The sequence below is a fragment of the Nannospalax galili genome, unplaced genomic scaffold (assembly GCF_000622305.1).
Source record: "Nannospalax galili isolate Female #2095 unplaced genomic scaffold, S.galili_v1.0 scaffold705, whole genome shotgun sequence".
In the NCBI taxonomy this organism is placed as follows: domain Eukaryota; kingdom Metazoa; phylum Chordata; class Mammalia; order Rodentia; family Spalacidae; genus Nannospalax; species Nannospalax galili.
This window is the reverse complement of record NW_008352871.1, coordinates 1,759,470-1,782,689: the sequence shown is the minus strand read 5'-3', so window position 1 is coordinate 1,782,689 and position 23,220 is coordinate 1,759,470. Positions and strand designations below refer to the sequence as shown.

Here is a 23,220-nt window from a genome sequence, read left to right as displayed (position 1 = left end):
AGAAATAGGCTAACTGAAATTCAGATACACATACTTAAACAAAAAATAGCATACCTTTCACAGTTATTGTCTGATCTAATAGCTAACTTCAACCTTTGAATCATTTGCCATTTTAAACCTCATACATTTTAAATAAGAAATTTTCCTTATAAGTAAAACCTGGATGCTATAAAACAAATTAAGATATTTTTTACTCTTTTGACAATATAGTGATGAAATGTTAAGACAACAACTTTGTGATTTAATGAAATAAATCTGATCAGCACACAATGAAAAAAATCAACACAAGAAAGAATGATGTATTTGAGAACATTTTTAATAAATAATGTGACAAAATTACTTTTTTGATTATTGAATTTTCAATATGCAAAATTATGGCTAAAAATAAGAGGCTTCTTACATGAACATAATGAAAACATTAATCACATGGATTTTTCCCTTAGTACCTTTCTATGGGACTTTTTCAATTATCTAAATGAATGCATTTAGTTTTTGGTGAACACCAGCCTGTTCACTGTGGTTCAGTTTTGTTTGGCTTTGTTTTCCAGTGGGGTCAGGCCTGATACCTGTGAATGAATAAATCTTCATTTTGTTTTCTTCAAATAGCACCAATTATAAAATCAATGAAATTTATATAATGGCAAAAAATAAAAGAGAAAAAGATCATAAAAATCTACAGTCAGAGAGCATCATTTGGCAATTTCAAGCAGGTAATGCCTCTGTTTGAGCTTATATGGAAATTTTGTAAGTTTCAACATTGGCCAGAACAAACTTAAAACTTCCTTTTCTTTAAGTCCAGGAAAAGTCTGAACCATTTGGTTCATGGCCCACAATAAAGTCTGCACATGACTTCACTACCTGTCATCATTCAAATATTCCAAATACAAACATAGAGCATTAACAAAACAGGTTAAAAACACTTCTCAACATCTTCTTCAATAAGACAAAAAGGTTAATAGTTACAATGGTTTACAAATAAAGTTTAGTGATTGTGCTTTTAAAACCAAAAAAAAAAAAAAAAGATTAAAACAGTGCATTACAAAAACAAAAATCAAACTTCCTTAAGTGGCACTTCCGAAAGTTGAACTGATAGTACCAGAAGAAACTGAGGCCAGTTAAGATAGGATATCCTCACTCAACTGGTCATTCAAAACATCCACTTTTTTTGTAATATGCATTTGTAGTTGCTTTTTGATTGAAAAATAGAACTAGGTTTTTGCTGGGTTTATTTATGAGAATGACTAGACAACCAGTGGTCCAACTGGCTTAGCCCTACTTATCCAAAAGTACATTTCCAGTAAGAATATACTTCCATTATTGAAATGAAGACAAAATAAAGTACCACCAGGAGTTGCAAAGTGATATATTTACAATGCTGCTACCCCATTCAAACTATCTGTTGTTCTGCATTTGTTATATTTTAGTTTCTTCCAGCAAAAGGTGGTATGAAAGACTGATTTTCAAATCATGTTAAAATGAAGTATGCTAAAGTTGCATTAGCAGTTGGTTATAGAAGGATTATACTTAGAGAGCCCTTGGCATGAGGTTGATTCATCAACTTTGTATCTTTGATCAATATTTTGCTATAAATTAGCTTGATATATAAGCAGTGCAGTGTCATATCTTAGGGGCAAAATGCAGAAGAACTGGTAAGTTCTTTCTTGCTGCTGACGACTGGAGCAAGCAGTCAAGACACTTACTTCCCTTGTTGGAAGTTAAGTGTATCAGTTGCAACAGCGAGGGGGCAAGAGGGAGGTTCCTCAAGGGTTAGGGGATCAAACAGCAACAATAAAAACCCAAGAAAGTTTTAAAAACTGGTATCCCAATAAGAGGAATAAAAACGACAATTTGTACATTCTGATTGCACTGAACATTTTATATGGTGTAGTGTGTCATCAGATGGGAGGCATCTTGAGCGATGATTTTCACATTGATCTCATGAGCCTCTCTGGTTGTCTTCAGCTTTCAGTTTCCTGTAAGAGATCAATTATTGTTAAGGTTGAAAATAAGTCTTAAGAGCATTGTCTCATTTATTTATATGCATCTATCCTTACAGTTGATTGTGTTTTCTTCACTCATTTGCTGACATGCATTGAAAAGTGCTCATCACAACTAATTCATTTGTCAACTTTAGATGATCTTTAGAGCAAAATCACAGTTCACTAAGAAGTACAAAACAGTTCTGCACCAAGCCTAAGGATTTGTCATAGAGAGGGAAGGGTGCAAGGCTCAGAATAAGGAGAAAAAGTGTTCTAAGTTCCAGATGCCCCTCAGGCCCATCTCAACATTTGTATTGTGTTAATTAATTTTTAATTAATTTGATTCCAAAACAAAAGACAAATTCAAAAAACAAGCAGTCTGACAGCACTTGTGGAAGTTTCTCTTATTGCAAACCACAAAATCTAAATACATTGAGATATATGCAGCCAATTAGATATAATTTTTCATCTTATGAAGTTTCAAATTCATTTGGCATCTACTTGAGATTATATATACTTGTAAAGACACAAATTTAGCCTTGCACTAAATGGAGACAATATAATAATTATTATTTCTTCAATATTTTATTTGTTATTTTTATTTTATGTGTTTGAATGTATTGCCTGCATGTATGTGAGTGCACCTGTGTCGTGCAATGCCATGGAGGTCCGAAGAGGGCTTCAGATTCCCCTGGAACTGGAGTTAAGGATGGTTCATAGCTCCCATGTGGGTGTTGGGAATCAAATCCGGGTCCTCTGCAAGAGCAATCAGTGCTCTTAACTGCTAAGCCCTCTCCAGCCCCCTCCCCCTTTTTTATTAAATGGATAAAACATAATAATTTTTAAAGGGAAGGGACTTTTATATATGGCTTCCAATTATATCTTGTACCATTATTCCTAGAGTCTAGTAAGAGAAGAAGATTTTGATGCAGAAAGAGCTCCTTTTTTTGACTAGGTCACCTTTTCAGAAGAGTGAAGGTATCAGATTGCTGGCAAGTGAGTCAAATTAATCCCAGTGACAGATACACAGGCTAAACCTTGTAACATTCTATCACTTTACTGAGTTTTTATATAATAGCATAAACTATAATATAGCTAGACCAGATTATTTCCCAACAATGTGTTCTGTCATATGCATTTCTTTACTGAAATGTACAAAGGAATATGAATCTTTGATCTACAAACATACCATGGGAACATTTAAAAATATGAAATACACTTCAGTCCAATCCTTCAATTGTCAAAACTTCAGGTGCTCGGCATCACAGATGTCAGGGTACAGAAAGCTTGTGATAAAATATTACATATTTTCATTCTGATGAATGTTCTTGACTTTGAAGCTGATATCACAACTACAGTCTAATGCTTAAAAAAATGGAAAACATGGGGCTGGAGAGATGGTGCTGCAGTTAAGAGCACCGGCTGCTCTTGCAGAAGACTGGGGTTCAGTTCCCAGCACCCACATTGTGGTTAACAACCATCTGGAACTCCAGTTCCAGGGGAACTGACGCTGTCTTCTGACATCCATAGGCATTGACTGACATGGGTGCACTTACATACATGGAGGCAAAACACTCATACACATAAAATAAAAACAATAAATAAAAATATTTAAGCAAAAAAAATTGGAAAACATTATAGATACCTCTAACTCTTCATTATTATCGTCTCCTCTCTCGTATCCTCCAAGTACTTGCATTTCTGCCATGTTTCTCCGACCTACATTAGCTTGCTCTCTTTGTCTGCTTCCTGATCCTCTTGATGACATTGAGCTTGAGGAACTAGGCTCTCTGGCGTTGTTTGATGTTGGAAAAGTAGGTCTACAGTAAGGTAGAATATCCTCTGTGTAAAGAAATACAATGAGTACACGTGAATACAACAGGATGCTGACTTTATAACACGCTACTCCTATCTACCTGTAATTCCCAACACACGAGCATCGGTGATTCTGAGCTGTAACAAGGATACTTTGTAAGCATAATGAGTAATGCAGGACTCAGTTTTGAAAAATAAAAATAGAAGCCTTTAGTTTTCCTTGCAATGGTTGGGGATTTGGAACCTATTCATAAACTCATGTCCATCTCCGACTTGGGACCAAGGCTATTAAAGGAGACAAGCCAATTGTGGAATCAACTGGCTTCCCATTCTTGTGTGATCTCAGATGACTTTAGAGTTTAGTTTCCACTTTTTCACAAAAGCTTTAACAGAATGTACATTTAGAGGAACTCTACTGATAAGCATAAAGATAAGAGTGAAATCACTAATTAACGACAAAGTGTGATTAGTAGCAATCAAGCCCAGTTTCCCAGAACTACCAACTCAAGAGTCTAGCAGGGGGTTGGACCCTAGCCACTGAGAACCAACCTCCACATTCACAATATATTTGCACTGCAGAACTCTGAATCTCAGAAGCTAATTTCTGACAAAGCACTCCAGTTAACTGCTATTTCCTGGATTTCTGTCTCCATACAATTTTAAATTTACTGATAACTTTGCCAGATTCTGCACCATTCAACTGCTTTCCTCTATAGCCTGTCTACCATCTGTACATAAATCACATAAAAAGCAAACTTTTCTACATGACCCCATCCCTGCCACCCCCAAGTGCTTGCTTTACTCCTTTACTTGCCATACCACATGGCTGAAGCTTGATTTCTCCTGGCAGAAGGTAGAGTGAGGAGGAAGGCCTGCTTCTGGCTCCCCAACATGTTCTAAATGATTGCTACTCCATCCTTGCATGGAAACAGCCTCTTCCTGTGACACATGAGCCACCTACTTAGGAAGCCAATCAGAACCCTCGATGGCCCTTTGTTCTTTTCACTGTCTCCTCCTTACCTCAACAGTTTGAACTAGGCTTGATCTAGTTCGAACTCTTGGTACTTTCTCTTCATCCATGGTCTCTGCTTACCCTCACCTCCATAAACCCATTTCTTGCTGTTGCCTTTCATTTTTTTCAAGCTAAAATGTGTTAAAGTCTCTCTTGCTAAGAATTTTGCCTTAAGCTGATTCCCAGCAATCGATACCTTCCTTCTCTCCTTGCTGCCCAGCCAGGCTTCTTCTAAAGCAATTTGGCTCAATATTGGTAGTTGTAGATCCTTTTACCCTGTGTCCCACTGAATCTACTTATGGCCACATTAACACCATAGAAATGAGACAGTTGATGGGGGCTAACCAGGTTTCAGTACTCATGTATCAGGACTTCCCTCCTTCTCACTCAATTCCAACATTATTATTCTCTTAGGTTCTAGCACTTCTTCCTTCCTGACCTATCTTTGGAACATGCAGTTTACATGTAACTGTGAAAAACAGTCTCTTACATGTCAATGCCCTAACATTTTCTCCTTTCTGTACACACACACACACACACACACACACACACACATACACACACACACACGCATATATGCACATACACACACACACATTCATACACACACACATACAAACACACACACATATGCAGCATTTTTCTTTTCAACTTATCTTAGTTGATTTCATGCATTCTTATAGGTTGTAACCCTTTTGAGAATATTTGCCATGTGGATTGTTATTTTTGTCTATTTTAAGTGTTAATATATTCCCAGTTTGCCGTGTAATAGATCAAAAATAAGTACTTTTAAGTGAAAGTGGCTTTAACTACGATTTTCATCATGAAAAAACATTCATTAGTACTGTCATTCATGAGTTTCCTCCTGAATCTAGAGCTCCCACAGCCAGCTCGATTATACCTCATCAAACTCAATATATTGAACACTGATTGCAGCATACTCCTACCCTGAGACTGATCCTCACACTCTGACTACCACAATGACACAACCCTTCGTTTACCTCAAAACCTTCATCTTTGCATCCTTGTGATCCAGAGACACCCAATTCCTTACATTCTCCTCCACAGACCTTAGTGTTAACTTTTCAACCTGAGCATTCTACTTTCTTTCCTAAACTAAATTCTAGGCTGAATTCTTAAACACTCAGTTTATGTGCCATTTCTACCAGGAAAGCCCTTTGGCTCTTTGCTAACTTTCTATCTCTAATAATACTGGGCTAACTCTCCTCTTTCTGAACTCCCAGTATGAACTTATATTCTACCCCCTCTACCGTGTGTGTGTGTGTGTGTGTGTGTGTGTGTGTGTGTGTGTACACATGTGGCTAAAAGCTTCTCGAGGTCAAAGATGATGCTCATAGAATTCTGAAGGCTCAGTAGAGTAGGTAATAACACAATGGGTATTTGTTACATGTAGAAATATATTGAACTGAGGTAAATGTCAGCACAAAAGATCAGACCTCCAAATCTAGAAAACCACTTTCCTTAATTAAAAATACCCATTCACTGTATATGTAAATCAGGGTGACTCTCATTAAACAAATAATGTAAAGTGAATCATGAAGGTGAAAATTATAATAATGCATAGCAATGACAATTTAAAGACACACACAGAGTCATGGTTCAAATAAAAATCTGGAAAGGAAAGTATATTAAATAATAACTAGTCAATGGATCTCTTAAATGATTTTCATGTAGTAGGTTTACTTATTTCTAGATTAAAGTTTCCCTGTTTAATTCTACAGTTAGAAATAATTTTGTAATGTAACAGCAACTTATTGAGTTTTGGAATATTGATTTAAACTGTTTTCCTCTTTGTTCTGATTCTACCACACCACGATCTTCCTAGCCCTGCATTTGTCTCCTGAAGAATTCCACCTACTTTGGAACTTACTTATGATCAGAAAACTGGTCATGCTTTCTGGATAGGCAGGAAGTTTGTAGCTGACAGCATGGTATTCTATGTATGAATCAATACTTGGAACAAAGGCACCAGGAGTCAAAAGTTCAGAGCCAGAGAAGCTTTGACTTAATGGACAGAAATAAGCAGTAAGTGCTTGTAGTGCTGGATGTGGTGATATCTCCAAGCACTCTGTGGTTGGGCGGAAAGCATCTGTGTGAAAGGTGCGGCTTGGCCTGGCTCTGCTCTGCACTCGAGTGCAGAATCATGTTTGCAGCAGTTGGGCTCTGGTCCCAGAGCAAAGTGGAGCCACCCTTCACTCCGAAAGGAAGTTAGTGCGTGACCATAACACACAGAACAACAGACCGATTACAGATCTTACCAAAATATACTCTACTAACATACAGTGAAAGGCCTCATAGTTTCTCCACATTCTTTCCTCTAGTGTTCCTTCCCGACTCCCCCGTCAATCATCGGCCTTTTATTTGATCTCTTCCCCTTAAAAGCTGTCTTATCACACATGGTCTATAAAAATGCCAAATCCTCTCCTATATCATTTTCAGCAATACGGCTTTCCTGACAAACACTCTGTCACCAGCTTTTCCTTCTCATTCCAACCTTCTGAAAGTCTTCCTCCTCACCTCCTGCTATGGTTTGAATCCGAAATGGTCCCCACAGGCTCCTGTTCTGAACGCCTGCTCCCCACTTGGGACCATTTCTCCGGGCTGTGGAATCTGCCGTCCATGAGGCCTGCTTGGCAGAGCTGGCTTGGAGGCGAGTGTCTTTAAACCTTACATCTGCCCAGGCTCCTGCTCTGCCCCCTGCTCCCTGGTCTACCACATAGTCCCATTCTCATATCTTTTCTGCCACGATGGACTAAAACCCTCTGAAAACGGGAACCAGGATACACATTATTTCTTATTGTTTCTGTCAGATACTCTGATCACAGCAGCATGAAAATAACTGATACATGTCCCTTTCAAAGTTCCACTTTACTATTTTCCACCATCTGGATTCTGCGGTGAAAGTTTTAAAAATACTAACCGTGGACGACATACTTAAAAAATCCCCCTCTTCGCATGAGCCCATGTCCAACTTTCACCTTGTAACATTTTGAACATTTTTACTTTTATTTTGGGGGATGTTTAGAGGCTGCACACCCACACAACCATACTCACATGGCCATTCCTAGCTTTCCTTTTTGGCATTTTTTTCATGTGTGTGCATTCATGTTTGCATGTATGTGATCACATGGGAATGCATGTATCTGTGTGTACTCATGTATGTGGTGGCCCAAGGTTGACGTCAGGAATCATCTTCCTCTACTCTTCCACCTTATTCCTTAAGGCAAGGGCTTGCAGTTGAACCCAGAGCTCTCTGTTACAGCTAGTCTCCTGGCTGGCTTGCTCCAGATATCTTGTCTCTGCCTTCCAAAGCTGGAATTACGGGTGGGCTGCCATGCCCATGCTGCATTTATGTGGGTTCTGGGGATCTGAACTCCAGTCCTCATGTCTGAACAGGAAGTGCACTAAGTGCTGAACCAGGTCCCCAAGCACCTCATATTTCAATCTTAAAATTTCCTCCTCCATTCTTAGAGAGAGAGAGAAAGAGAGAGAGAGAGAGAGAGAGAGAGAGAGAGAGAGAGAGAGAGAGAGAGAGGCTAGCATTAAACTCAAGGCCTCTCTTGGTAAGCACTCTACCATGGAGCTATATTTCTACCCCCTGGATATTATTTTTAATAGCTTAGCTATCCTGATTATTATATCTTTCGAGTAGACAATCTCAGTGTGCTTTATAGAATATGATTCAAGGACTTTCTTTTCCCGTTAGAGACAAGAGTTATGCAATTTGGGAGTCTTTTAGATAGACCCACTGAAGGAGCACTCCAATTGCCTCACCCTGCGTCCCTGTTCAGCATGGAAGAAGCCAGAGTGGTCTGCGTCCCTATTCCCTATTGCCAATTGAGGTAACCCCTTCAGAGGATGGCATGATAAGAATAGGAAGTGTGAGTTGGCTAGGCAGTTAGGGTAAAAAGACCCAAAGAAATGTAGCCAGTTTCTGGGCTAAAAGTCAAAATATCCTTGGGCCTATTAGCAACACACTCTGTTTCAAAGACAAAAAGTGTCAAAATGTCAAAAGTATTTGGGAGCTCGTATCTAATGCTTAAAATATTTTAGGGTTACCTCTTCAGAGGGGAGAATGAATGTTGGTGGGGAGGGAGTAGGCATGGATTTAATCAAAATATCTTATATGCATATATGAAATTCTCAATAAAGTTTTTGCAAAAGTTAAAAAAAAAAAGAATATGGATTTTCTTCCTATCTTAGAATAATTGTTCCTAACTGGAGGTGACATTTGGGCACATTTCAAAAGAAGTTACTGTCATCATCTTTTTCTAACATCGTATTCACTGACTTAATGCTAACAGCTTAGATTTAGCCTTTGGGGAAACAAAACAGACACAGTAAATGTCTATAAATTAGGCTTTTGTTTCATTTTTCCTTCTAGAGAGCTGATTTGTAAACATTTATTATGGTAGATGTCATCATCACTGATATTCAGTCTTTATAATTCAACAATTATTACCTCAGTATTGCTAGGTCCAAAATCCCATCCTATTAGAAACTTTCTCCTGATCTTTAAGCCCAGTTCCCTCAGTTTCTATTGTCTTTGTATCTTTGTTCTTTTCTCATTTTCATTCGTATCATTATTATTTTGTTTTTTTTGTTGTTGTTATTTTTGAGACAGGGCCTCCCTGCTGCCCTAACTGGCCTGATCTTGCTACACAGACCAGGCTTGCCTCAATCTCATGGAGGTCTTCCTGTGTCTGCCTCCAAAATGCTGGATTAATAGCATGCAGCATTTCATCTCTGCCTCATTCATATCATTTTAACTCAGTGATTTCATATTTTATAGCTAGATTACTACAGCAATGCTTCACCCAATATTTCAGTCTCAGTATTCTGGGTGGCACAAATCATGTCACATCATTTCTCACTTAAAAGTATTTTTTGTTATTAATTTTTAAGTTAGCATACCAAAAAGGAGATTCCCTGTGGCCTTTTCATATATACGTGTCACGGGACTTTGCTGTGATTTACCCTCTTTCCCTATGACCCTCCCCCATGCCACTGCCTCCCCTTTAGCTGGTCCCCTTCTTCTCCCCAAGTAGTCCACCTTTTACTTTCATGTCACATGTGCTCTGTTACCCTCTTTTCCTCTCCTCTCCTTAGAACTGGCTCCTTAATGCCTATATAGTCAATAAAAAATGCTTTATAATCTAACCACCTGGCTAAATTTGTCTTTAATCATTTATTATTGTTCCTAGTCTCCAAAAACTGGAAACCATCGAATGCCAAACATGCATTTTCAAGTTTTCATATTCTTTTCTCAATATATAAACTTTCCTCATCTGATATTTCCATTCTCCTTATTTACTCTCTTGAAATCATGTGGCACCTCTTCAGAGAAGCTTGCATGATGTCATGTATTTGAAAGAACTGAATTAAGTTATTTGGGTGTATGTGGTCTCTTTTGTTAGAGAGCAAAATTCCCAGTTGTACTACCTTCATATGGCCACATAAAGACTACCCATGTGTCTTGCAATAACACCTGTTAACTTATACTTATTTGCTATTTGGAAAAATCAGTACCTTGGATGAGATGTGTCTTTGCTGGTGGAAGGTCTCGTTTAGCTGCCTTGTTTCCACGTCCTTTCCCATCATTTGGCTGTTCCTGTGCTTCTCTGGGGTCACCTGGATTTGTTCTCAGGTCAGCAACTTGTCTTCCATCCAGCACTTCTCTCCCCTTGTAACTGCTTCCTTTTCTATCTGATGATCTGTCTGTTCTTGCTTCCATAGAAGCGAGTTTTGGCACCATTACAGGTCGTACCTCCAGCTGTGCCTTGGACTGGACAGTGGGTGATTTTATAGCAGGTGGTGGCACTGGAGGAGGTGGAAGATCTAAAGAGAATATTTAACTATTGTAAGTACTGCCACTTCTAAAGTCATCAAAACTAGGATTGTCGTTGGAGTCACATTCAATCGTGAGACATTCTATTTTACTTGAACTTGAGCAACCGACAGTAACAAAAAACAACACCAACAATTTTAACATTCTGCCATCATCTAGCACAGAAAAATGTAATGATAGGGTCAGGTGTTGGAGACGCTCTAGCACGGGACTCTCCTTTCTCCAAACCATCGAGTTTCCTATTTGATTTCAGCATACTTTCTTTGGTCTTTGATGTTAATATCTTTAGGCAACATTTTCAAATACATAGAGGTTGGCACTTAAGACTTATTTGTTCCTTCTCATTTTGTGGGTAAGAAGCTCCACACAGACTTTAAATTATTTTCTGATAAGCTTATTTCTAATAAGCTGTGTACTATTGGAGTGAAGACTAATGCTCTTAGAGTCTTAGTTTCTACTTTATTGCTCTTTGTACCATTTGATTCAGTTACATACAGGTACCATTCAGTGATGGGCTCTCTCCACTCTGTATACCCAAAAAGTTTAAAGCAGATAATTACTGGTAGAAATTATAAAAAGTTAATTTCTTATTATTTACACATATAGAGCTATATCTAGTAATTATATTCTAAGCAATCTATTATAACAACTTGACACACCTGGGTTGAGGGAGCCTCAACTGGAGAATTGCCTCCGTTGGACTGGCCTGTAGTCATGTCTGTGGGGAATCTTCTTGGTTATTGAGTGATGTGGGAGGGCCCAGCCCACTGTGGGTGGTGCGATCCCTGGGCAGGTGGGGCCTATGTTGTATAAAAAGCAGGTTGACCATGGGCCAGAGGAGCAAGCCAGTAAGCAGACTTCCTCCATGGCTCGTGCTCCAGTTCCCGCCCTGAGTTCCAACCTTGGGCTCCCTGACGAACTGTGACCTGGGAGATGTGAGCCAAAAAAACCCTTTCCTCCCCAAGTTGGTATTGGTCAGAGTATTTTGTCACAGCAATGAAGAAACAAACTAGAACAGATTTTTATAACATGGATATACATCAGAATGAAAGTATGAATAGAGTTTGTTAAATATAAAATGTAATTTTCCTAAGCAGTACTACTATCAATTAAAAACACTCCTACATATACTCCCAAAAGAGATTAATATATGTTGATAGTATTTGGTAATTTAGCATAAGAGGAATAGATTTTCAGAGGGGGTAATGATTTGACTATAGTGTTGAGGGTGGTTTAAAAAGACAGGCTTGACTCCAGGAGGACAAGGGGTTATTAGGATATCTTCCATAAGCAATGAAGGGATGGGAAAGTGCTGCTGGCTGTTTAAAGAAGAGCAGGGGATGAGTTTGAGAGAGTAAGGAAAGAAAATGGTATTGTGTAATGATCAGTGGAGTACAGTTCAAGGCAGTAAAGAATCTCAGATGACTCCTAGGGTTTTCAGCAGAGTTGACTAGGTAGGTGAGAAAACAGGTGCAGGTGTGGAGTGCAGGAGTGAGGAAAGTGGGTGTGAAGGAGCACGAGTTCAGGCTTAGGAAAGTGAACAGAGAATCCAGACAGAATTATAAATAGCTACTATGTATAATATCCAAGTTTCAAGAGTGGAAAAAATGAGAGAAAGAGAGAACATCAGGATTAACAGCATTGCTATGTTTTCAGTCATTTCTGTAGCTACAGCCATTCCTATAGGCTTGGTGGGGGGTGGCTGCAGTGGCATGGTTAATGCAGTGGACAGTGAGATATGTAACTAGGGTGAGGCTTTCTAAACAGTCGAGGGTGATTAGAGAGAGCCCAGGGTGGTAGCTATCTTGTAGATGGTATGGGGTGAATACCTGCTTGACCAGTGGGGGCCGCCACGTGAGTATGGAGAGGCCCTGAAAACAGCAGAAGGTCTGGAACAGATTCTACAATCTCTGGGAGTAGCACACCAGGGACAGAAATGTCAAAAAGCAGCTGCAGAGGCTGCTTGGCCACTGCTAATGATAATAAGAAATCTATCCCAGGCAGAGGCCTTAGCCAGAAGGGAAACTGAAGGTGTTAGAAAGGAACGAGAACGGGAGAGGGACATGAGGCTGGCCTTTTTGGTACTGGCCTCTGACCTTGCCAGTAAATTAGATAAGAAAGAAAAGGAGATGGAGGTGTTGGCTTGCAGTTTTTTTACATCTAGGAGGTCAGAAGGGGGAAAAAGCCCAGATCAGAATGATGATAAAAGGCCCATCCTGGGATCCTAAAACCTGGAACCCCTGGGAAGAGTCGGGCAGTGAGGAAGAAGGAAGTGACCTAGAGACAGTGGGAGATGCTCCTTGGGTCTGACCTCTAATTCAAAGAAAGGGAAAATCCATGGTCCAACACAAGATGGAGGTCTTATCAATAGCCCAGTGCAGGAGACCATGCTAATCAGAGAATACTCAGCACCAGAACTATTAGAACTGGGAAAGACATTTAAACAAGCTATGAAGGAACCTGTGGCTACCTGGCTTGTGAGGCTATGGGACATGGGACAGATGGAATCATTTAAAGTTCTACAGAAACAGAGTAGTTAAGCAACATAACCACTCATCCCTCTTTGAGACAAAGACCTCACAATTTAAGACAACAAGAGGGAAACCAGTCCATGATGTATTGGCTCATACTAGCCATTTGGGATACGTGAGTATCTCCAGCTGAAATTGCCATGAATATTAGAGATTGGAAAGCCATTGAGGAAGGACAGGCTCTGTTGAGGGAACTGAGCATGGGGGAAGCTGTATTTGATGCCCAGTTCACAGGCCCAGACAGGGCTATGTTTAGGAGACTTAAGAAAGAAACTGATTTAGCAAGGTCCATGAGACTGGTATGGAGCTTTGGTGGCAGTGCTAAGCCCCATGGTCAGGCGTGACCTGTATGAGACTGGCGAGGCTCTGGCAGATTTAAATGATTTAGACCAACATGTAAACAGGGTTCGAAAGGTGCTGAAGCAAGTAGACACAAGGGAAAAGAGCAGGAACTCAGCAAAGGTGCCCCTCTCTGTCTCCCGAGCACAGATGTGGGTAGATCTATGCAGAGCAGAGGTTGCTAGGGACAAGACAGATGGGCAGCCAAACGCTGTGCTGGTGAGTCTGTGGAGGGCTTTAAGACCTGACCAGAAATTCACCACAGAAGTAAGAGAAATGGGGGATCAGGAGGTGTGGGTAACCCCAACTGCACCCCCTGCTCCAGAGGAAGGCAGCATCATTGGATGGGACCCCCCTCAACCACTGCCTTGAAGGGGTTGCCAAGGTTGCCCACAGGTGAGGGCCATACTGGGTAACTGGAGGCCACATGTTGAATTGAGGATTTATTGGTCCCCCACTAATATACAAAATACATGGACCCTAGTGGCTACTGGGGCAGAGTGTACATTAATTCACGGCAATCCCCCAAAACATCAGGGCCAGTGGATAGCAGTGAATGGGTATGGGGATAAAACGATACAAGTAAGGCAGACTAGACTCATTCTGAGAGTGGGCAATTATCCCTCCCAGGAGTACAAGGTGTACATGTACTCCTCTCCTCTTCAAGAGAACATTTTAGGGATGGATGCCCTGCTGGGTCACACCCTACATACTACTGTGGGAGAGTTTCGGCAGAGAGTGTGAAAAGTAAAGGCGATTACTCAGGGGTGGGCAAGATGGGAGCCAGTCAAATTGCCCACCCCATGAAGGGTGGTGAATATCAAACAGTACTGGCTGCCTGGGGATCGAGATGAAATTACTTAAACCATCCAGGAGCTTGAGCGAGTAGAAGAATAGTCTCGTTTGGCCTATCAGGAAGCCAGATGGCTCCTGGAGAATGACTATAGATTATCAGGAGTTAATTAAGGTGCCTCCCATTCATGCAGTGGTGCCCAACATTGCATTGTTAACTGATCAGCTGGTGCAGGAAATGGGGTCCTTCCATGCTGTGGTGGACCTTGCTAACGCATTCTTTAGTATTCCCCTGGTGGCTGAATCCCAAGATCAATTTGCATTCATGTGGAATGGACCACAGTGGACTTTCAGAGTACTTCCCCAAGGTTACCTCCACAGCCCCATGGTTTGTCACAGGATGGTGGAGGAAGTTCCACTACATAGTTGACATAATGCTAACTTCTGAGTGCCTTACAGATTTGGAAGCTCATTTGGGAAACATGCAAATGCACCTGAAGGAGCAAGGATGGGAAATCAATCCACAGAAGGTACAAGGGCCTGGTACAGAGGTAAAATTCTTAGGAGTTTTATGGTCAGGCAGAACTCACATGATACCCAGGGCAGGAGTTGAGAAAATCTTACAATAACCCATACCAGTAAATGCTAAGCAGTTACAAGTATTTTGGGGACTTCTCGGGTATTGGTGAATTTTTATACCTCACCTTGCTCAGGTTACCTGCCCCCTGTATAATCTAATAAAAAGAGGTGCTACATGGGATTGGGAGGTAAAGGCCCAACAGGCATTTGAGCAGGCCAAGATACTGGTTGGGCAAGCTAAGCAGCTGTGTGCCCCAATTCCTTGGTGTCCCTTTCTCTTGGAAGTCACCAGGAGCCCTGAAGGTTATGGGTGGGGCTTGTGGCAACAACAACCTGAACAGAGGGTCCCAATTGGGTTCTGGTCCCAATCATGGAAAGGTGCAGCATCCTGGTATACAGCTCTAGAACAGCAGCTGCTGGCTGTGTACAAAGCGTTGCAACATGTGGGATCTGTTATGGGCCCCACCCCCATTACTGTAAAAACCACATATCCCATAAAAGGATGGGTGGAGGTCCTGTTAGCCAAGCCCCTCTCAGGGGTGGTCCAAAACAAAATTCTGCAAAGATGGCATGCATATTTGCAACAGCGAGGGGTGGTGTCAGCAAGCCTGATCACCAATGCCATGTAAGCAGTACTAGGACCAGTGTCATTTCAAGGCACAGAGCCTCTTCCTCCACCTCCTATAGTTGACCCTCCAGCAAGACCTGACCTATTGCTAGAAGGGGCTCCCCCAATTCCCGCTGATGCCTGGTATACTGATGGCACTAGCAGGGTCACCAGACAAGAATGGGTAGCAGTGGTGATACAGATGAACACTGACACTATATGGTTAGAGGGGGGAGAAGGAGAAAGTAGTTAATGGACTGAATTGAGAGCTTTACGGATAGTAATAATGAGGGAGCCTTGGCCAGTTATAATTTGTACTGACAGTTGGGCTGTGTTCAAGGGTTTAAACTTATGGATGGCTCAGTGGGAGAAAGAAAACTGGCCCGTGATGGGACAGCCACTATGGGGACAGCAAATGTGGAAGGACATATATAATAAAATGTAGGAAGCGCTAGTTCCCCTGGTAGTTTACCATGTGGCTGCCTACTGCCTGGTGAGTCCCCCTGGGAATCAGGAAGCTGATGCCCTCACAAAGGTGAGGGATATCTGTCCTCAGGTTCCCCTAGAAGCAGCTCATGGGATTCATATCAAGTCAGGCCACAGAGGAGTCAACACGGGATGGAAAATAGCCAAAGCAGCAGGCATTACAGTAAAATATGCTTACATCCAAGAGGCTGTCAAGGCCTGTGAGGTGTGTTCCCGGTTACGGCTCCAGAGGATGGATGCCATGATGGGACATGTGCACAAGGCAGCTTCCCCTGTGAGAGACTAGCAAGTAGATTATATAGGGCCCCTGCCAGTCCATGAGGGGTGTAAATATGCTCTCACTTGCATGGACACTGCCACAGGCCTTTCCTTGCAAGAGAGCAATGGGCAAAGAAGTATTAAGGGGCTTACTGAACTCAGTGTCATGTATGTGTACCTGAGGCAAATTGATAGTGACAGAGACACTCATTTCACAGGTACAGATGTGAAAACTTGGGCTGAGGATAATCAGGTTCAATGGTATTTCCACCTTCCATACAATCCTACAGGAGCAGGGTTAATTGAAAGAAAAAACAGGTTGCTGAAGGAACAGTTGAAAGTCTTAAGCCCAGAAGGAATGCTATGGGAATGGAAAAAGGTCCTTCCAGAAGCCATAGGTTGTTAAATGAAAATCCCAGTACCAGGGGTGGGTTGCCTCCCTATGAGCAGTTGGCCAAAGGGAACCCAGAGGTCCCCAAAACTATAATGTTGGTTGCACACCTGATGTGGATGGTAAGACCCTATTGCTGAAGAGGACGCATGATGTGAGCATGGGAGAGGGAGAAATCAAGCTTGGACTAAGCTGGAAACTCCCTACCACTGGATGGGTGGGTGGCTTTCATAGTGCCAGAAGGTGCTATGCAGATGGCTGGAGAAGAATTGTCCCCCATTATCCTGTTCAATGAGGGACCCCATGTGCTGCACTATCAACATGCAAGGCAAGATGTTCCTACTGGTGCAATAGTGGCTCATCTAATGTATGTAAAACCAGCTAATTATTGATTGGACCTAATGCCCACTCCTAGGGATAGAACACACATCTGGTATTGTAGACCAGGCCAACCCCCTGTGTCAGGAGAGGTTATAGGCCCCAGTGGAGAAGCCACTGAAATTGTACTGTTAGATGGATGTGATGCACCTACTAAAGTACCATCCAAACATTTGTGTTTATGCCCATGAGCTATTATTGCAGTTACTGTTTACATGTTCTTGCTTCTTCCTGTTTGTGTTTTTATAGTAGGTGGAATGTCACTAAACTGAGCCATCAGCCCATGACAAACAGAGGATGCAGAGAATTGAAGAGTCCAGTGCCCTATTACAATGGGAGAAAGGTTGCCCCACCCCCTCTGAGGCTCAGGGATATTCATGGAAGAGGTGGGCAGAAAGCTTGTGAGAACCAGAGAAAGGAGTGGAGTGTGTGACCCAGAAGATGTTTCTCTGACCCTGTGATGACAAGCCATGGACCCTCCTCCTTCCCACACTCTGCAGAGAAGCCACTCCCCTTCCCTCTTCCAGACAATTGGTTGACCATAGCTGCTTGCAGGGGAGGGGCTAAGGGTATAAAAGCTTGGAAAACAACCAGGCTGGCCTCTCACCATTTTGTAATGCTGTCCAGAGCCACAGAATTTATGTCTGAGTGTGGACTTTCAGCCTCAGCTGTGAATGGGGGCAAGGGGCCCGCATGCCTGTAAGTAAGCCTGCACCCCAAGCTCAGTTAGCAAGTCCAATAATCTCCTTAAGATTCTTTAAACCAGGGTTTGGGGAATTTTTTTTTTCTCAGGTTGTCAAAAGGACCTTGGGAGGAAGGAATTGGATGCTACATGCACCTCCCAGCAGTGAATTTGACTTACAAGCAGTATTATAACTTCTTTTAAAAATTTTTTATTATTTTTATTTTATGCATATGAGTGTATGTATGTATACATATCCAGTATGTATATAAGTATACTTTGGGACAGAAGCAAAAGTGGCGCATCATGGAAAAAATGGCCCGGGTGTCTTGCCTGAGTGGATATGAGAGGGGGCATTTACCAACCTGGGGCGAGACTGTGGGCCCAAGAGGCGTGGGTGAAAGCTAACGGAAACTGTGGGCGGGGTGTGGAAGTGGTCTGGAACAGTAGGCCGCTGAGCCACAGAGTGGAACAGGCCCCAGGTGCTCACCTTTTTTTGTGAAGTGCTGGGTGCTTGCCTTTGTATGTTACTCTATTCTCCCTACCCAGGATTTAAACTATGAAAAATTCAGATAAAGGAGCAAGTGATCCTAAGAGAACTTGGGTGACAAATTGGCGCAGCTGGCAGGATGATGGCGCTGGGAATGACAAACTGTGGGAGTTTGGAAAAAGCAAGAGAGCTAATGGTGTCTCTGATGTGTATCTTACAATGGATTGTAAAATATGTAACTGAAAAAGACCCAGCCACACAGAAGTGTGGGCCACAGCTGTATTGTAAATGTGAGGAAACAGCCCAATTGCAGGTATATGAAGGTTTGTTAAAGGTTACAAAAAGGTTAAAAGAACTTTTACAGGTCTTGACAACTAGCAAAGAACCCAGAGAGTGGGCGTGGCCACTTTGCATAATAAAAGATGCCCTCAAAGCAGAAAAAGCCTAAAAGGCTAAGGAAGTAATTGCCAGTTGGATTGTAAAACTTGGGAAAGAAATAAAAAAGGGGGCATTTTAACTTGGGTAGAGTCCCAGGGCTCAGAGAAAAAGACAGATAATAATAAAAAGGAAGATGACCTGAAAATAAAAGTAGCTAAACCTGCCCCTCAGATTTAACCTTTGATACAAAAAGAAAAAAAAAAAGCTAACAGTATTGTAGCTAGGAGATACTCCACACTGGAACTGTTAAAACTAGGAAAAACTAATAAGCAAGCTATCAAAGAGCCCCTTACCATGTGGCTCCTGAGGGTATGGGACATGCGAGCAAATAACATCAGTCTAAGTCCTTCAGAAGCTGCACAGCTGAGTTATATAACCACCCACCCATCCTTGTGATATATACGCTGTTCAAGCTAGGCCAATGCAGGGGGGAGCAGTCCTTAATGAAGTGGCTGGTTGAAGGCATTAAAGATAAATGGTCAGCACTTAGGAAGCAGAGGCAGGTGGATCTCTGAATTCAAGGCCAGCCTGGTATACCTAGTGAGTTCCAGGACAGCTGGGGCTACAGGGAGTCCCTGTCTCAAAAAGACCCCCCCCCAAAAAAAAAAATACATGGTTGTCACTAAGGGAGAGTGACATGATTAGCAGGGGCTGGAGGTCTAAAAAGGAGGGGCAGGCATTACTGAGAGAATAGGTATGAGAAAAGAAATATATGATGTCCAGTTTACTGGGCCAGATAAGACTATATTCACCAGAGATATAAAGGAAAGCTTAATTCAACTGGGACCTTGAGAATGGTATGGAGCTTTAATGGTTTTGCTAAACCCTTTAATAGGACAGGATCACTGTAAAGTGAGAGAGGCTTTAGCAGATCTAAGTGACTCTGACCAACATCTGAAATGTGTTTGTAGAGTAACAGAACACCCTACAAGAGATAAAAAAGACCGGACAGAAGACATGGTCCATTTGGGTTACTCGAAGACAAATGTGGCAAGACTTATGTCGAGCCCAAATTCCCTAAGAAAAAATTGATGGAAAATCAAATTCAGAACTAAGGAGTTTCTGCAAAGGTTTAAGACCAGAACAACAGTTTACAAAAGGCATTCAAATGATAAAAACTGTCCCAGGGGCAGATAAAAATCCCCAAAGATTAAATAAGGTGCATTTCTCTCCTGATAAAGGCCATACTAGGGGTGGAGGCAATTTTTCCCATTAAGCCCACCCCCCTGCCCCCCAAGCATCCAGGTGTGGTCAATGGAGAGATGACAGATATGGCAACAGTCAGGAGGCAGACCCAGGGCCTGTCTGACTCAGGGAACCAACAGGTACAGTGAGGACAGCAGAAACCCCCACCTCCTTAGCCCAGTGCAGGGTCAGGCAATGGGAGCCAACACCTGTAAGTGTATCAAGAATAAAATAATTACATGGAGTCTCTTTACAAAGAGACTCTATATAAAATCCTCCAAGTGAGAAATGACTCTTAAGGGATAACTAAAGATAGTAAAGGCCTAACCAAATTACTGCTTTGTACCCATGCTATAGTACCTAACAAGGATCTATAGAGAAAACAGTTAATGACGAATGGATAAAACCTTTCCATGCTGTGTTAGACCTTGTCTATGATTGACTTAATATATGATGTTAACCTTCCTTCGGGTGTTTTACAGATGTGAAACCCATTTTAAAGATACCTGAAAGAGCAAAGGCCAGCTATAGCTGTAAGATTCTTGGGAGTTTTATGGTGGGCTAAGACAAAAACAGAGGCTCCCAAACTATACAACTGTTAAGAAAATCTACAGTACCAGGGGTGGGTTGCCCCTCTATGAGCTGTTGGTCAGAGAGAGATCCTAGATGTCCTCAAATTCACCAGTGCCATTGCCACTAATGTCAGTTGTCCACTAGAAAGGTCAGCAAGGCCATGATGCTGAAGATACTGCTAATGTGAGTGCAGGAGGTGAAGAAGAGATGGAGTAGAGACTAAGTCAAGAAACTCCATGCCACTGGATGGATAACGTTTATAGTGCCAGAGGCGCTATGCAGATGGTTGGTGAAGAAAGGATCCCCTATTATTCTACTCAATGATGGACCCCATGTGCTGCACACAATGGACATGCCAAGCAGTGCCTGCAAGTGCAATAATGGCTCAACCAACATACGTACAATTAACAAACTTCTAATTGGATAAGGCCCACTCCTAGGGGTGGAACACACATATGGTGCTGTAGACCAGGCCAACCCCCTGTGTCAAGAAAGGCTACAAGCCCTAGAGTGGAAGCCATTACAAGTATACTGTTTAATGAATATAGTAATCTACAGGGATATCTTCTAGGTATTTATATTTACATTCATGTTTGTTTACATGTGTCTACTTCCATTTGTCTTTATAGTAGAAGAAACACCACTGAGATAGATCAATGACCATGGCTTAAAGATGAATAATGGGGGGCCCAAGAAGTCACTATCTTACCCTGATACAAGAGAGATTTCCCTACATCTGTCACCCCCTCCAAGGCTCAGGGACCTTAGTGGAAGATTGGTGGAAAGATTGTAAGAGCCAGAGGAAGGGGTGGAGTGTGTCCCTAGGGGCACTTATTTCTCTGAGGGGCGGGGCCTGCGCAGAAATTTGGCTGTGGAAAGTTAGCTGCAGAGAGTCAGCTATGGAGAGTTAGCCAAGGAGGGAGGAGCATTGCTGCCATTTTTGGACAGAAGCAGAAGTGGTGCATCGCAGAAAAAATGGCCCCAGTATCTTGCCCAAGTGGATGCGAGAGGGGGCATTTACCAAACTGAGGCGAGACTGTGGGCCCACGAGGTGTGGGCGAAGGCTAATGGAGACTGTGGACAGAGCGCGGAAGAGCTCTGGAATGGCAGGCCGCCGAGCTACAGAGTGGAACATTATGCTGGGTATTTGCCTTTTTGTGGAGCGCTGGGTGTTCACCTTTGTAAGTTACTCTATTTCTCCTACCAAGGATATAAACTATGAAAAATTCAGATAAAGGTGTGTTATGTGGTTTGTCTAGTGGCATCAGGAGCAAGGGACCCTAAGAGAACTTGGGTGACAAGTAGGCACAGGGCCAGGGCCCTGGGTTCAATCTCTTGCATATAAACCTTGCATGGAGGTACCTGCTTATGATCCCAGAACTCAGAAAGTAGATGCAGCAGCATCTTAAGTTCAAGGTCCTCTTTGGGTCACACTGGGCTACATGTGACCTTGTGTCAAAACAACAACACCACTGACAATAAAATGTACCTTGAAGATTCTTACTATAATACCAAATTGGGGAACCTAAGGAACATGGGTTTTAGGCAGAATTTCTCATTCTTATATTTACTTATTGAATTTTTTAAAGGGACAACCTCATGTTCTTTTCCCTCCTAAAAGATGTAGGTTTTCTTTTTAAAACAACAATATTTTGACATCATATGCTAAAGCTAAGACATTAGAATGTTGTATTGGTCTCTAAGAAAGCTTGAACCATCATTTTACCACCTGCTGTTTTCTTAGGATCCCATTTGTAAAAAGTCAAAAAAAATTTATTTGCCTTGTTTTTCTTTGCTAGATTTAATGGCGTTCTATGTTCTAGTGTCTTACAAACACCCTCAACACTTGAGTTAATATAGTGTCGAAAGTCAAAGTCAAGTCAATAGCATTAGTTCCCTCTACTCTAGACTCCTCAGTATCTTGTTCTGTAGCACACATGGCCATAGTCATCACCGCATGAATCTCTCACTTTGTTCAGTACTTCAGTGGAATCTTTCCAAAACAATACTTAAAAATAAGTACTTACTATGGAAGTCCTCTCTCACTTGGTACTTGTTGATTAAAAGTAATTGCAGAGATGGGATGGGAATGTTTCTCAGTGGTAGAGTGCTTGCTTAACATGCTCAAGTCCCTAGGCTCAATATCCAATATCATATATACAAAATGAAAATGAAGTTGACAAGAAAGACTTGGGGAATAAACTTAAATGAGTGGCCTAAAGCCATGAGACACAGGGCAGAGTGGTATGGAGTTCTGATTGAACTTGGGCTTTCCCATAAAAGGAAAACCTAATCCAGTGCATACCTACACGCAGAGGGAGCGAGGGCTGTGCACTCATTCCATACTACTGCTTGCTCCAAACATAAACAGTTGCAAACACACATCTCCAGGAAGCTGGTCACTGGCATTTTCATCAAATCAGAAATTATCTGGGTTTATCAGGTATCAAAGCCAGTGATTACTACTATCATAAGATCAATCAAAGCCTTCAGAATAATAACTCAAGGCAAAAATCTATTACCAGATGTTGTGCATAGGTGTTGTTTTTAACTCAGATAAGAACTCAACGGTAGTGTTGAGAATCACAATTTCCTGTATATTAACTGTCACTGTGTCTAACTGACAACTAGAGGGAGTGCTAACTGGGTTTAATATGCTATATGACCAGACTGATAAATAAAAATTTTTTTCTAATAAATAATTATAAAATTATAAATCCAAATCAAAGATTTCTATGATATAAACAACTGTCTGTTTCACTTTATGATGAACAAGACTTGCTCCAAAGTAGTTTCATATCAAAAATAGTTTAAAT

At 41.6% G+C, this 23,220-nt stretch overlaps 1 protein-coding gene across 5 annotated transcripts in view; it reads right to left on the bottom strand.

Annotated features, from left to right (window-relative positions):
* Positions 1-297: 297 nt before the first annotated feature.
* The window catches only part of Robo1 (roundabout guidance receptor 1), a 432,413-nt gene continuing 409,490 nt past the window's right edge, over positions 298-23,220 (bottom strand). For all 5 annotated transcript variants that reach the window (XM_029554552.1, XM_017802463.2, XM_017802462.2 and 2 more), the window contains 3 exons: positions 10,357-10,665; positions 3,625-3,821; positions 298-1,973 (listed from right to left, as the gene is read on the bottom strand). In XM_029554552.1, the coding sequence (XP_029410412.1) occupies positions 1,959-1,973; positions 3,625-3,821; positions 10,357-10,665 (521 nt within the window). In that variant the 3' untranslated portion in view covers positions 298-1,958. The remainder of the gene's footprint in view (positions 1,974-3,624; positions 3,822-10,356; positions 10,666-23,220) is intronic.